Raw genomic sequence first — 12,090 nt, 5'->3', positions numbered from 1 at the left:
TTGCTTTCTTTGTATTTGAACCATTAACAGCTTTTAATGTTTAGTTCCAATGGTCTGAGATAGTAATGGTGGGAAAACTCAATACACTCATCCCTCCATATTTGTGGCTTAGATTATTCACAGATTTGATTAATATGTTCTCTAGGCATTTGTAGCTCCTTCAGTACAGTTCTATGGCCAGTGTCTGTCGGATGTTGACCACTGGAGGACCTAGAGATTCCTAGAGAGGTGTCCTCTCAGGTAAAAACATGGTGTTTTTGTTATTTGCAGTTTTTCTATATTCACGGGGGTCTTATGCTCCTAACCCTAGCAAAAATGGAGGGACAAGTGTCTTTAACATTTCTTTTAAAACTACTTAGTGAGGTTAGATAAGTATCTACAGAGAAACATTAAAAGAGGTTTTTCTATAGTTGACTTTGACTTTCACGCAAAACCTCATACTGATTGTGGAAAAAAATAAAATATTTGAGATAGTTTAAACTTTAGGTGAGTGGAAAGTAATACATATTATCATTAGAACATCATTTAAAATGTGAATTATAGAATGCCATATGTTATTTTCATTATCTAGTCAGCTATAGAAAGATATTCCAAAGATAGTATAAGCTAATGTTGAAAATGTAAATATGTTTGAAATGAATGCATCTACAGTAATTATTATGCATTATCTGAAAAACTGACTTCAGTATATTACATTATTTCTAGTCACTATTTTGGTAGTCATTTATACATTCAGTTCATATTAATAGAAACAGTTAACTGATTCCCTTGCCATTTGTACCAGAAGAACTGAGGCGATGCTTGTGTTCATGGCTCCAGTATTGCACTGCTCATGGCAGTATACTGCTTGACTAAGCAGTTATTTGTACAACCAAGCTGAGGTTATTATGAGAATATTATGTGAATAAGTGTCCAAGCCTCTCTGGAATCTATTAATGTCTGATGGAAATAATCATAATTTACACCAGTGGTGTCACTAGGGTTGGTATCACCCCCCCTCTTTAGTAATGCTTTTTTGCACTAATATTACTCGTAAATCATAATTCCCATATACCACTGAATGTAACGGTAATAGTTGTGACAAACAACTAGCAAAATTAAAATTATACCTTCTCATTGCAAATATCTCATGCACAACCTAAATGTACTTACATATACATAGTAAAGATTTGGTTAAAATGAGATTTTTTTAAATAATAAAAAGTAATAAATTTTAAAATTTTCATTTTTTAAAATAATAAAATTTTGGAATTTTAATTAAAAAATATGGGGCCTCTCCTTTCTCCTCCCACTTTCACCCCATTCCCACAATCTCTTAAATGATTTTAAAGGGAGGCAGGCGAATTCCACAGCCTGTTTCTGCCAAAAGATAGGTGTTTGAGGAGGAGGAGTGTCACACACACACCCCTTTAGGATGTTACCTGGTTGCCCTATTGATGGCACTAAATTTGGTTCTTACATATGCTGCAAATGCCTTCAATTTGGGAATATTTTTCTCAAATATTTCTGTCTCTCCTTCCAGACCTTTGCAGTTCTACTTACATTAGAACAAATCAGGAAATGACGAACTGTGTCAGATATAAATCAGACTTTTAGTCTATCTAAATTAGCGTCTAATTTCACCACCAAATTTATTAGTAGTAGTAGTATTAGTATTAGTATTTATTTATATGCCAGCTTTCTCCACCATGACTTATCTGGGGTGAGATGCTGTAAGGTAACTTCCCCTGCATGTACATACATACTCATGTAAAAGTCCAGAAATTTTAGTCAAAAAATTGATCCCAAAAAACTGGGTCGACTTCCACAGGTCAAAATACTGTTCTTTACCTCCTATTTTTTAAAAAAACTGTCCTGATTCTCCAGATACCTACACAGGCTGGCTAGGTGGGAACCATACAACTGATAGTATATGTAGATGCAGTAAATTACCAGCAACTAGAAAGCATCCTTGCCTATGGGAGTCCGTTAGGAGAAAGGCATTAATCAAGCAGAGGGAGGCAACAAGAATAAAGGTCAACACAGTCCAAAGGTTGAAGAAACCAGGAAGTCCGTGGTATGAATTTCAGGAGTCTGGAAACAAGTGTCAGGGACAGAAATGCTGGCCAGGAACAGATGAATTGCTTCTAGCTCTAGAATTAGGCAGACTCACTCTTAAATGGCCTGGCACCAGCTGATCCTAATCAGAGTTTCCCTGTTGCTGCTTGGCCCACAGCCTGACTGAGCATCTTTGTTCCATGCATTTCTGCCTCCTCTTTGATGGTGGGCTTGTGACCCCAGCTGTGTCCTCTGCCTCATAGGCTGATGAGTCCTTCCTTTGACCTGCTGGCTGAGGCTGCTCTTCAACAGGGAGAGCTGCAGACTATTCTCCATCTAGAGGACTTGCCTGGATCCCTTCTTCAGTGTCCTCATCAGACTCTTCCTCTTGGTCCCAGTGCTGTAGCTCTGCAACCTTTGGGATGAGTACAGACAGTTATGTCTGCTCGGATTTTGTAAGTTCTTGGACATTGTTTTCCTTTCCTTCATCTTTTAGGTTCTTTGTTACTCACCTCTAAGTTTTACCCTTGACTTACCCATGGGTCATATCAAAATCCATAATTCTGGCCCCAAAACCTACCCACGACTTATGCATGAGGTCAACGTATAATCAAGTAATACATTTATTTTGGCATACACTTTTTTTGCCCACAAATGAAATGAACTGCTGTCCATGAAAGCTGATGCTAAAAAACAGTAAATATTTAAGTTACCAAAAGAATTTGTTGTCATTTTGCTATAAGAGACTTAACATCAGGCCCCTTCCTCTTTTAACTGTCATCTTGGCCTCAGAGGGAGTGATCAGGCAGACCCAGCAACATCAGGGACTGCCTGAAGGACGAGACTTCTCCCTCCTTTAACTGTCACCTTATATTTGTTTTGTATTCAATTTTTACTGTACACCGCTATGATCATTGCGGAATAGCGGTCTATAAATAAAACGTATTATTATTATTATTACATGGCTCTCTTCCTGGAAAATATTTTCTAGAATCCATCTAATCCTCTTCTAAAACCATTGAATATAGTAGTTGTTGCACATTTTATGACTGTGAGCTCTACACATGAACTGTGCAATATATATGTAAGGAAGTAACTTTACTTGAATCCTCCCAATGTGTTGTTTAGTTGTTTGCCCTTGAATGTTAACATTACATGGGAAAGAATAACCGTTCTTTCCGCGTTCTTTACTCATTCATAATTCCTTATTCCTTTTCAGTCTTGTCTCCTTTCCCCCAAAACTAAAAATCCTCAAATGCATGGCCTTTCTTGATAGGGAATGTACATTAACTGTCACTTCAGTTTTTCTTTCTGGTACTTTGAGTTTCTTTTTGAGCATATAGTATTTATAAAATGCTTCTGGCTACTGCTGCATCTCTTTCTCCTCAGAAACTCAAAGGGTTTTTGTTTAACGCTGTTTCTGCTTTTACTGTTTCCTTTTTCTGGTCTATTTTTCAAATTCACTTCTCATCCACAATGTAACCTTGTGTAAGGAACTCTGAAAATATCACCTTGAAATCTGTAGAGGGTGGGATTATCTGCATACTGATGGGATCTCTTTTTAAATAGCATATTCATGTTGCCAGTGATGTGTTGAACTGTGGGAGGTAAAAGAGAGAGCCCTACAGCAGGGATCATGCAGAAACATCTATGTTTTGTAGTACTGCATCAAAATATTTCAGAACTGTTCTCTGGCAGTTTTTATATTAATTTTTAATCTCCCACACATCTGAAATTGAAAGGAATAGATGCTGGGCTACCAGGTATGACAGTAGGCACACATGGACACTAGGTTGAGAAAAGTTGGGTTATTATGAGCAGTTTAAAATGTATGTTGTGTTTTTATTTCTGCAGTCTCTCCCCACTACAATTTAGACTTCTTTATCTCCCAACATTTTGAGTTTCTGAGCCTCTGAATAATTCTTTTATCATTGCTTAGGGTGCTTTTACACAGAAGTAATAAAAAGAGAACTTAGACAAATACCCCTTAAGTGGTGGTTGTCTGGGATAAGGAGCAAGCTATTAAACAGTTTCAAATAATGATGTGGCACAGTTGCCTTCAATTGTTTATTGTGATCGAGATGAGTATCCATGTAGAAGAATTACAGAAAGTCAAAAATAACCATATTTGATATTTTGAAGGGGTTTTTGAAAGGAAAATTTAAAATAAACTGAAAGGAGCAGTGAAAGTGGCAATGGAGAAGACATAGGGTCAGTTTGTATCTGAGTGTGGAGGTTATTTAATGCCACAAAATTTAGACTTAAGAAGCAAAAATGAGTGACAGACAAATCTTAACTTTCTCACTGTGATAAGAGATATAGGCTGTAATAGGGGAGAAAACCTTTGGTGAAAAAATGAAAATAATCTACTGAGCATGCTTTAAATCTGTAAGGATTTAAAGAGACAAAAAGATGAGCAGAGTGCAACCCCCAACGCTCTCAAATATAATGTTTTCAGTTCATCACTCCAAAATGGGCCCAGTTCCCCTAAGCCTAAATACAGTGGTTTAGCTTGTCTACCTGCTGTGTAGTTTTTTTGGTTGAAGATAGCAACTGGAGGTGTTGTGACATTACTTCCATTGTGGCTGAATATGGCCTACAGGAGGACCTGGGCATGGAAGCTACCCTCCTCCCCACAAAAAAACTTAGTTTCCAGTGCCTCAGCTAACAATTACAAACCTGACAATAAAAAAAAACCTTACATAGGGTTAGAATCAAGCAAATAGCTGGGGCAATACGTATGAATTGTTAACATTCATTATATCTTGCCTTTCTTTATTTCTCACCCAAGGCAATTTACATATCTAAATACAGAACACAGATAAATTCAATTCGTTTAGTTATTGTGATAGCTGAAGGCCATGGCAAATACATTAAAAGTATACAAAATGCAAAAAATGATGTTACAGGCAGAATTTCAGAATTATCAGCAACAAGTGCAAATAAGTGCTTAGAATCTCAAAGACAGTGTTTTTGTCTCGTTTTCTTCTTCTCGTTTGTGTAGTTTTCTTTTTCTAATTTATTTCTAATTATTTGCTGCTAAGCAAAAAGAGCTACACTGGTACCCCGGGATACGAATGCGCCGCCTTACGAAATTTCCGGGTTACGAAAAAAAATCCATTCAAAAAAACTGTTCCGGGTTACGAAGGTTATTTCGGGTTACGAAAAATTTTTTGGTGCTTTTCGGCGCTATTTCACACGAAATCGCGGCTTTTCCCCATTAGCGCCTATGGCTTTTTCGCCTTACGAAGTATTCCGGGTTACGAAAGCGGCGGCGGAACGAATTAATTTCGTAACCCGGGGTACCCCTGTACTTTATTAATGTGCATCAAGAAAAATTGAACTGATTTTGCAAGAGCATTCCTACTTTCATGACTCAGCAAGAGATTCAAAATTCTCTCTCAGATCCCTGTACATATACCAGGTAGAATATATTATTTACTATATTGGCCACAAATACATAACATGTTTCCTATTGTAACATCAATTTGGCATTGTAGTTGGAATAAATTTAAAATGTAGTTTAGTGACAACACTTCATAGGGAGACTGACATAGAGTTAGTTAAATAACTAGTTCTGATGTTTGAATCCAGGAGCTTGTTCCCACTATGATTTATAGTGAATTGCTGATTGGTTTATATGACCATAATTCCCATTTGAAACTGGTTCCAATCGTACTTTGGTCAATTTCTGTTGTGATAAAGCGAGGCAAATATAAAACCAGTTTCTGATTTGCCTTCACTCCGTGTTGGTAAAACGATTCCAAAAGGTTTGTCGTTCCCACTATTTAAAAAAATTGATAGAAGATATGATTCATTGGTTTTGGAACTACTTGCCTAGCAGCTGCAAAACCAATGAATTGCATCTTCTATCAAGTGTGTGTGTGTGTGTGTGTGTGTGTGTGTGTGTGTGCGTATGAGCGAGAGAGAGAGAGTTCCTAAGCCGGGCTACCGCTTACGCCACTGATAATGCACAGATAATTGACATGCATTTTGAAGCGGCACAAACTAGTGGGGACGACAGTTGTGCCCCCCCCCCCAAAAAGGAATTACAAGGGTATAATGAAAATATCCGCTTTCATAGTGGGAACAACGGACCTTTTGAAATTGGTGTTTATCAGACAAGCTCTTAAAGAGGTACTATTCCAGTGTGACTCCTCTAGCTGCCTCCTGTTGCATGCTGGGATTGGCAGTTTTAAGGAGGGGTATTTAGAATTCTCAGGCAGAGAAGTTCAGCTCCTTAAAATTGCCAATCCCAGCATGCAACAGGAGGCTGCTAGAGGAGTCACACTGGAATAGTAGCTCTTTAAGAGCATAGTGTGATAAACATCATTGATTTACCAACATGGAGTGAAGGCGAATCGGAAACTGGTTTAAATGTAAGTGGGAATGAGCCCCTCATTAGCTTGTTGGCTAGGAAGCAAAATACAGCAAACTCAAAAAAAAAAACACATTGCAGTGATACCTTGATTAAGCCAGTGAAAAGGTGCAAAATACATGAGTATTTGTGGACTCCTAACAGGAAATTAGGCTAATGAAAAGGCAAGAGGGAAGTAAACCTGAGCTGGCATAGGAAGAACTAAAAACAGAATAATGCTTGAAGAGTCTTGAAATAAAGGGGGAAGGAGGAGAGACTGGCATTATCTGATATAATGTAGTATGACCAACTGTTTGATCATTTACTGACAAATATGCCATTCAGCTGGCTTTTTAGAATGCCAGTCATGCATTTTCAAAATATATGCATTGCTGATTAAGAACCAGCATTCTTATCCTAAAGACTTTTTAAACAGAGTAAGGATGGTAATTCTGTAGCTTCCAGATTCCTTCCAGTAGTTCTGGAACCAGTGTTCAGTTATATGATTTCACACCTGAAATCTGAAATGGTAGGCTGTAGGCTAGAGTTGCAGGGAATTGTAGTCTAATATTTGGAGAAAAGCAGGATATAAATCAAATAAATAAATCACAACTTCTGAAATAAAGAGCAACATGTTTTGTATGGGGAGTAAGAAAAACATTTGTATAGAAATACTAATTTTTAAATAAGTTTTTTTTTTACTGTAATGAAAATCATGATAACAGTCAACTGTTGTCCTGAGTTAAAACTGGTGTTGCATTGCTATTGATCAAGATATACTGTTCTAATAGCACCTGTGGTGGCAAATTTACAGAACATTCTTTATAGGATAATGTAATTTTCAAATTATTGCTTGATTCCTGATTTATGTTGCATTCATAGAGTAATAATTGAGTTGATGCCTGCCATTATACCTTACAGTGGTACCTCGGGATACGAAATGCCCAGGTTACGAATTTTTCGGGATACGAAAAAATTCCATAGGGAATTATTGTTTCGGGTTACGAAAGTTTTTTCGGGTTACGAAAAAACTCTGGCGCTATTTTAAATGGAGCCGCGGCTTTTTCCCCATTAGCGCCTATGGCATTTCGGCTTACGAAGGCTTTTCGGGTTACGAAAGCGGCCGCAGAACGAATTATTTTCGTAACCCGAGGCACCACTGTATTAAACTGTTTTATGAGTATATTATGAACTGAACTTGACCGTCAGTATGCTCCTGAAAAGACATTTTACCATGGGTACTTGGTTATGCTGTAATATGTGAAGTTTGGTGAACAATATTGTTTCAGAATACAGATACTTACAGAAAACAAATACAACTATCAAAGCTATTGTACAAAAAGGATTCAGCTCCTCAGCTGAATCTCATAAGTAGTTCATTCATAAGTGAAGAAACTATACGAGAAGCTGTATATAGTACATTAGGTTTACCATTTCAGATTTCAGGTGCAGAATCATATAACTGAAGAATGATTCCAGAACTACTGGAAGGAAAGAAGGGTGTTCATAGAATCATAGAACTGTAGATTTGGAAGAGGTCCCAGGGACCATTTGATATATAAGATCCCTAGATCCTTTTCAACCATACTGTTGTCAAGGCAGGTATCATCCTGTGTTTGCACATCTACATCTGATTTTTACTGTCTAAATGTAAACCTTTACATCTATCCCTGTCCCTAGTGAAATTCATTTTGTCAGTTTTGGCCCAATTCTCCAATGTGCTAAACTCATCTTGATTCTTTCTTCTGGGTATTAGCTATCCTTCTCAGTTAGGTCATCTGTGTTGCCATCTTGATATTTTGACCACTATTCAGTTGGCCCCTATACAGTCATACACATATTCATAGTAGTAATACAGTGTCAATAAAGTCGAAGGAAATAGCTAACCCAGATTGGCAGTATAGATTATGATTAATTATTGATTACGAGCCCTCACCTGTTGGAAAATGTGACTTCAAGTTAATGGTGATAGAGCAAGATAAATCAAAAACAAATAAACTGCACTTGAGTATCACTAGTTCAGCTAACTAGTTAGCTTTAATTTATTGCCAAAACTCTCCCTTCTCCCTGCCCAAGTTCTGTGTCTTGTGCCTATGGTTTTCAGGAAACTGAAATTGTAGAGTGAATTTGCTGCTGTGCCCAAAGATTACCACCATTAAACCAGGTTGTGGTTTATTTACTGTTAACTTGTTGCAATGACCAAGTTAACAGTAAAGTAATAAACATTTAACAGTAGGGACCTGGGAGTTGGTTGTTCCAGGTTTAATTGTATTTATGTGTACTTCATTTTGTACTACACTGTCACTTGTTTTGTCTTTTATAGGCCAACCTAAACAGAGTCGGTATAGCATTTGGAACATGGCACATAGATGTTACATCTAACTGTGTTCAAAATTACTTTATATGCTTTTAGTAAGATCTAGGTGATACATTCTTCACTTTATAGCCCCTTGCTTGGAAAAGTAAAATGTATTTCTTCAGTTGGCATATTAACAGAACACTTTAGATAATCTGTTTCTCATATGCCCAAAGCAGGTTTGGAAATGTGTTTGTCCAGATGACATCCAAGTGAAATTTCTATCGCCCCTCACCATTCGTTGGCTGTGTTGGCTAGGATGATGGGAGCTACAGTTCTACAATATCTGCAGGACCACATGTTCCCTATTCCTGATCAAGATTCACTTGTTGATTTATTTATATATTTTTTTATCCCACCTTTCTTCCAGTATAGAACTCAGGGTGTCTTACAGTATGAATTAAAACAAGACACAGCTTAAAGTCATAAATTGAAACACTGAATAACAATTGAAAACAATTAAACTATCATATTTTAAACAAGTACTGTATTAATAGAGTTTTAATACAATTTTAAAAAACTAAACCAAAGGGGGGAATAAAACATTCCCTCTTAGAAGATACTTCTGCAGCAGCCACTTAGTTATCAATAGAGGGGCCAGTTTGTCCTCCCATGGAAGGCAAAGCCTGAAAACACCCACTAAAAAGGGCCTGTCCCCTCTCCTCATCAGGCATGCCTGGGAAGCTGGTGAGACTGAGATAGGTATCAAATTCTGGCAAGCTCATTTGGGGAAATGTCTCATTGAAAGATTCACAGGACACATTCTTAGAATAAGACTACACTATAGTAGAGTCAGACTAGTATCTGGAAGAAGAAAAGTAGCAGGGCGCATCTTGTGGTTACTCACAATTTTCCAGTTAAAATACTTCCAGTGCTTTGTTAATTGAAGGTTTATGTGTATGTGCCTTCATGTAGCCTGTTGACTTATGGCAACCCAGAGGCAGAACAGGCCGCCCCTGAGAAAGCCAGGTTAGGGCCTCGTCAGCCACACGCCACGGCCCCAATCCACCTTTAACCTAGCCCAAAAAGAAGCGGCAAATTGCTGCTCCTTTTTGTGCCAGAAAAAAAGCCAGCTTTTCCCATCCTGCTGCAGCTTTATGGCTCTCGTGCAGCATGTAAACGCCACACCACTGGAGCGCCCAGAAGCCGGCCCATGCCTGGACAGCTGGGTGGCTTCCGGGCATCTTGGGGGCGTGCAGTGTCTAAACACCATTCCCCAAAGCCACCGGGAAAGCCAATGTTTAGAGCCAGTCTATTTTGCCCTCCAGTGAACCTTACAGGGTTTTCTAAAACAATATTCAGAGGTGGTTTTGCCAGTTTCTTGCTCAGAAATATAGATCCAAAACGCACTTTGGAAATAATCCAGTTTGAGACCTCTTTAACTGCCCTGGCTCAGTGCTAGGGGGTCCTGGAAACTGTAGTTTTGTGAGACGTTTAGCCTTCTCTGTCAGAGAGCTCTGGTGCCCCAATAAACTACAATGCCCGGGATTGCCTAGCACTAAGCCAGGGCAGTTAAAGTGGTCTCAAACTAGATTATTTCTGCATTGTGTTTTGGACCATAATCTACACACCTGGTTTTAATTGGTGGTCTTCCATCCAAGTACTAACCCGGGCTGGTCCTCCTTAACTTGCAAGATCAGACAGGATTTGGTGCCTTTAAGTTATTCTGCCTACTTTCTGTGTCAGGGGCGCTGCTCAGACTATGAGAATCATCAAGGCATATGGCAAATGTAGATGGGGATTTTTCATGATAGGATAATCTTCCTGAGACATTTGGTTGGAACCTACTTTACTAGCACTTCAGCATGAGATTAAGACCATTTTATTTTCTTAGCTTTTAACTGAGGCTTTGAAGTAGTCATACCTTAAAGATAGCCTTAACGTACACATGCTTAGGTTTTTGTTCCCTAAAAGCTTTACTGTAATTTACTTATCTTTCCCCATAAACTGTAAGCTAACAAATTTGTTTTCTCTCTTTACCAATCTAAGGGATACAATTTGTTACCATGTTACAAAAAGTATTAATTACTTGTGGATTGTTTTTTATATTTGTCATTCAGGATTTATGTTACATTTCAAGTTGTACAGCTTGAACATGTTAGAAAGTGCACACACTTGTTTTTCAGTGGTTGATGTGAGTGGTATTTTGGAATTGTATCTCTGCTATCAGGATTATACCCTTCTCTCCTCCTATGAAACTGCCACCCCTGCAATTCAATATGAAATGTGTGATATATGTTTTGAATGTTTTTAAAACCCATTAAAAATCCCATGAGTGTAACAAATGCTTTATGTCTCCAAAGGATACACTTGTTATGATAAATTTATTTCTGTAGAGTAATCGGATTCTTTCCTCGTTTTTCTGTTATCTGTCAAGGCAGATGATAATAATCTAGGATTGACAGAGTGAAAACTGAAGAGGGCGCCTCCTGTGCCTTTAATGTTTGCATAGAAGAGAGATTGTCAGCAGATGTTGTTTTTCATGCAACCAGGTAACAAGCAACTCCTACTGAAATTCCCTCTTTCACACAAACATTAAAGGTACAGGAGACATCTCTAGTTTTCACTCTGGCAAACCTATAATTGACACAGCTGACACCCCCTTAGGGGAAGTATCATGGGTTAGTAAATACTGTTTTCTAGTGGTACCTTTTCTAAATGACAGGTATGGCCAAACTATGAAGCTTCACCTATCAGGACAGCGTATTACTGACATCCATACACTGTCTTGTTTTCAGAAGAAAAGCCTGACTGCTCCAAGGCCCGTTGTGAAGTACAGTTTTCTCCTCGCTGTCCAGAAGATTCTGTTTTGATTGAAGGGTATGCTCCACCTGGTGAATGCTGCCCTCTACCTAGCCGCTGCGTGTGTAACCCTGCCGGGTGTTTGAGGAAAGTTTGCCAACCAGGATATTTGAATATATTGGTTTCTAAAGCATCAGGCAAACCAGGGGAATGCTGTGACTTCTATGAATGTAAACCAGGTAATGTGTAACCCCTTCACTTATGAAACACACACACACACACACACACACACACACACATATACATATGTACTCCAGAGGTGACAGTCAAAGATGGACTCTATATGTTTCTTGGTTTTGATCAGTTTACCATTGTCAGAGAAAAAGATATAGCTGAACTGTTCCCTATTGCATAGCTATTTAGATAACAGGAATAATGTATAACATAAACAGAAAAGTGAAGCAAGTGATACTAAGTAGATTTGGTTCAACTGTCACATTTCTCATTATTCAGGTTGGACATCAAAAATCGAGGTAATATGTGGATGCACAATTTTGTGATATGGCAAGGTGGTCTTTCCAGCTTTTCATTTTTAATT

The 12,090-nt window shown here is 38.2% G+C and overlaps 1 protein-coding gene across 6 annotated transcripts in view; it reads left to right on the top strand.

The window, feature by feature from the left end:
• CRIM1 (cysteine rich transmembrane BMP regulator 1) overlaps positions 1–12,090 on the top strand; it is a 190,456-nt gene that overhangs the window by 95,112 nt on the left and 83,254 nt on the right. For 4 of the 6 annotated variants that reach the window (XM_042445932.1, XM_042445933.1, XM_042445931.1 and 1 more), the window contains exon 3: positions 11,489–11,731. The exons of the other annotated variants lie outside the window; for them this stretch is intronic. In XM_042445932.1, coding sequence (XP_042301866.1) covers positions 11,489–11,731 — 243 coding nt within the window. The remainder of the gene's footprint in view (positions 1–11,488; positions 11,732–12,090) is intronic. 6 annotated transcript variants of the gene reach the window in all.

This window comes from Sceloporus undulatus, chromosome 1, assembly GCF_019175285.1.
Source record: "Sceloporus undulatus isolate JIND9_A2432 ecotype Alabama chromosome 1, SceUnd_v1.1, whole genome shotgun sequence".
In the NCBI taxonomy this organism is placed as follows: domain Eukaryota; kingdom Metazoa; phylum Chordata; class Lepidosauria; order Squamata; family Phrynosomatidae; genus Sceloporus; species Sceloporus undulatus.
Note: the sequence above shows the minus strand (reverse complement) of the source record. Positions and strands in the feature narration are given on the sequence as shown.